General features: G+C 51.6%; 1 protein-coding gene across 1 annotated transcript; it reads right to left on the bottom strand.

The window, feature by feature from the left end:
* Nucleotides 1-637: 637 nt before the first annotated feature.
* Mien1 (migration and invasion enhancer 1) lies at nt 638-1,968 on the bottom strand. Its single transcript, XM_013038013.1, has 4 exons — nt 1,815-1,968; nt 1,584-1,681; nt 1,192-1,268; nt 638-1,101 (listed from the first exon to the last, which is right to left on the bottom strand). The coding sequence occupies exons 1-4, from the start codon at nt 1,901-1,903 to the stop codon at nt 1,018-1,020; spliced, it is 348 nt and encodes a 115-aa protein (XP_012893467.1). The 5' UTR covers nt 1,904-1,968; the 3' UTR covers nt 638-1,017.
* Between the last annotated feature and the right edge of the window lie 1,611 nt (nt 1,969-3,579).

Genomic DNA, 3,579 nt, shown 5'->3' on the forward strand with positions numbered 1-3,579 from the left:
GCCACAGCCTATGTTTTGGGGTAGATCTAGCCAGACCTTACTGCTTACCTTACATACAACATTTTTCTTGGGGAAAATGGATAGGAATCTTCTAAAAGCTTGAATGAGGAGCAAATTAAGATTTCCTTTTCTTTTTTGCTTTTGGTTGGTTGTGGATCTTGTACTCTGGGCCTGGGCGCTGTCCCTGAGCTCTTCAGCTCAAGGCTAGCACTCTACCACTTGAGCCACAAAGCCACTTCTGCCTTTTGCTGTTTATGTGGTGTTGAGGAATCAAACCCAGGGCCTTATGCATTCAAGGCAAGCACTCTACCAATGAGCCACCTTCCCAGCCCCACAAATTAAGGTTTCTATCTGAGGGCTCTTTGACAACTGGATCATTCTTGCTTCAACAAACTCATTCCTAAGGCCACCCACCAGAATGGGCTCACTTCCTTCCTGTGGAGAAGGGGAGTTAGGGGCAGGGAAGGGGGGAGAGAGGCACTGTCTACTACATGACTCATGTTCCTTGCCTTGGCTAAGAGAGGAACTCCCTAAAGTAAGCAGCTGTCCAGAAAGAGCCCACCCACCAGGTGGTATAAAGGCGCAACTGACCTCCATGCCCCCCCACACTCCTGGACAGGACATAAACACACATTCGTCAGCACAAGTGTCTGTAGTGCCTCTTTATTACCAACAGCTGACATTGCCCAGGGCTCAGGGGAAACAAATTAGATCTACTGTGGCATCTGACAGGTATTGCCAAGCTGAGGAGAGGACTGGGCAGTTGTGGGCACTGATCCTGTGGAGGGGTATAAGGCTGCTGTAGAAATGTCCAATGGGAAGCATCTCTTTGTTAACTCCCCAAGACCATAAAAGTTTCTATTCCCTCCGGTGCCCAAAGGGGCAAAGTGCAGACCAGGATCTCTTAGCTACCAGGAGCTAAGAGAGGGAAAAGAGGCAGGGAGAGTTCCCAGCAGGACCAAGGGGAAACCAAAGTTTGAACCCCAGAACAGAGCAGGAACCCCGAATCATGTGCAGTCACAGGATGACGCAGGGAGGTCGGCTGTTGGTGATCTTTTCCAGGGGTTCTCCGTTACTGGCTCTCCGGATGGCCTCGATAAGCTAGAGGGCAGAGGTGTAGAATAAGAATGATGGTGCACCGCTGGGGTGGGGATGTCCCAGAGGGTCCTCCCTGCTGCTGCAAATACTCACATCTTTCTCATAAGGAAAGCCCCCATTCTCCAGTTTGGAGAACACCAGCTGTCCATTGATCTCAATCTCAAAGGCCCCTGAGAGGGAACAAATGCATGAATGAATGCACCTCTCCACCTCCATACTCATCTGTAGTTCCTTAAGCCATCCTCCAACCACGGTGAGCTCAGCGGTGGACGTCCCTCCCCTCCAAACCCACACTAGAGAGGGTCTCGGCTTCAAGCCTCAGGATGGTGAGGGGGTGCGGCTCCCCTGTATTGGTCGGGCATTTTTTACTCGGTGCCGGATACAGCTGGCACTTCAAGAACAGCAGCCAGGGTGAGGGTTAGACAGTAAGAGGGCTCTGGTTTGGAGCACAGAACTGAGTCAGCAGGTGTCCTGAAGGACCTCACCTGTCCCTCCCAGGCGCGACTCAATCTCGATGCCCGGATACTGCTCCTTCACGGCGCTCGCCAGCTCCAGGTAGGTCGCCTCGAAGCCGCAGGGTTCACTGCGGAGAAGAGGTGGAGCGGGTGGGGGTGGGCTGGGGTTCCGGGGCCGGGGCCGGGGCCTCCCGAGGACCTACCTCCGGCCCGCCCGCCCGCCCGGGGAGCGCAGGGGCGCCCCCAGCTCCAGCAGCTCACCAGTACTCCACCACGATGCGGACCCCACTGCCCGGCTCGGCCTCCCCGGGAGGGGGCGCTAGGGACACCTCCCCCGGCTCCCCACTCATTGCTGCCAGCTCCGCTCCGGCCGCCGCTTCCGGGTGCGACGCGGCGCCGCGGACACGTGACGGGGCGGGGCCGCGCGTGGCGCTCGGGCTCCCCCTGCAGGCGGCGTCTAGTAGTACGGCGCTTGAGCGTTTCAGGCTGGGCTGGGTGAACCGGTTCACACCTCTGGGGCTGTGAGTGCCAACTTTGCCCCTGTCCCTTCGTGTTTGTAGAACTTTGTGTCTTTTCTTGATCTGATGAACTGTCTTCGATTGCAAAGTCCTTGCCAAAACCAAGAAGAAATGGTCAGGCAAGCACCACTGGGGACGGGGAAGAGGATGGGAATGGGGTGGCTGATGACAGGAAATAGTTGCCATTTCTTGCTAACATGGTGGTGGCATATTTGTTTATTTATTTACTTATTTGGTATCCATACTGGGGCTTGAACTCAGGTCCTGGGCACTCTACCACTTGAGCAACATTTCCACTTCCAGCTTTTTGGTGGTTAATTGGAGATAACAATCCCTCAGATTTGTATGCCAGCACTGGCGTCGAACTAGGACACTTAGATCTCAGCTTCCAGAGTCCAGCTTAGATTTATTTATTTTTGCCAGTCCTGGGGCTTGAACTCAGGGCCTGGGCACTGACCCTGAGCTCCTTTTTGCTCAAGGCTATCAGTGCCACTTCCAGTTTTCTGGGGGTTAACTGTAGATAAGAGTCTCACAGGCAGGGCGCCAATGGGTCACACCTGTAATCCTAGCTACTCAGGAGGCTGAGATCTGAGGATCGCAGTTCAAAGCCAGCTCGAAAGTCCATGAGACTCTTATCTCCAATAAAAATCACCAGAAAACCAGAAGTGACACTGTGGCTCAAGTGGTAGAGCACTAGCCTTGAGCTGAAGAGATGAGGGCCCAGAGTTCAAGCCCCACAACCACCACCACCACCAACAACAAAAGAGTCTCACAGACTTTCCTGCCCTGGCTAGCTTTGAACTGCTATCCTCAGAACTCAGCCTCCTGAGTAGCTAGGATTACAAGCATGAGCCACCAGTGCCTGGCTAGAAATAGAATTATTAATTGAATGGTAAGTTTATGTTTAAGTTTTCAAGCAGTTACCAAAGTGTTTTTCAAAGTGGCTGTACCAATTTTACATTCCTAAGGGCAATATAATATATAAGGGTTTGTTTGTCCATATAATTACCAATTTTTTTATCTGTTTCTTTGGTAACTGTTCTAGCGGATGTGAAGTTGTAGGTATTGTGGTTTTAATATGCATTTCTCTAATCACTAATGTTGTTGGACATCTTTTCATGTGGTTATTAGCCATTCATATATGTTACTTGAGACATCTATTCAATTTTTTTGCCTAGGCCTTTTTTGGTGTGTGTGTGTAGGTGTGTGTGTGTGTGTAGGGGAGTTATGTGTGTCTACCAGTCCTGTGGCTTAAATTCAGGGCATAGGCTCTGCCCCTAAATTTCTTTTGCTATAGTCTAATGCTTGACCACTTGAGCCACAGCTGTGCTTCCAGCTTTTTTGGTAGTTTATTACAGTTAAGAGTCTCACAGAGGGCTGGGAAGGTGGCTCAGTGGTAGAGCGCTTGCCTTGCATGCTCGAGGCCCTGGGTTTGATTCCTCAGCACCACATAAGCAAAAAAGAAAAAACTGGAAGTGACGCTGTGGCTCAGGTGGTAGAGCGCTAGC

This window comes from Dipodomys ordii, unplaced genomic scaffold (assembly GCF_000151885.1).
Source record: "Dipodomys ordii isolate 6190 unplaced genomic scaffold, Dord_2.0 Scaffold7, whole genome shotgun sequence".
Classification (NCBI taxonomy): domain Eukaryota; kingdom Metazoa; phylum Chordata; class Mammalia; order Rodentia; family Heteromyidae; genus Dipodomys; species Dipodomys ordii.

Excerpts from the sequence above, each read along its gene's own strand:
- Mien1 (XM_013038013.1), bottom strand. The coding sequence starts at position 1,903 with ATGAGTGGGGAGCCGGGGGAGGTGTCCCTAGCGCCCCCTCCCGGGGAG. Across the intron at positions 1,682-1,814 it reads CGCATCGTGGTGGAGTACTG|TGAACCCTGCGGCTTCGAGG; the intron begins GTGAGCTGCTGG and ends TCTTCTCCGCAG. Across the intron at positions 1,269-1,583 it reads GTCGCGCCTGGGAGGGACAG|GGGCCTTTGAGATTGAGATC; the intron begins GTGAGGTCCTTC and ends GTTCCCTCTCAG.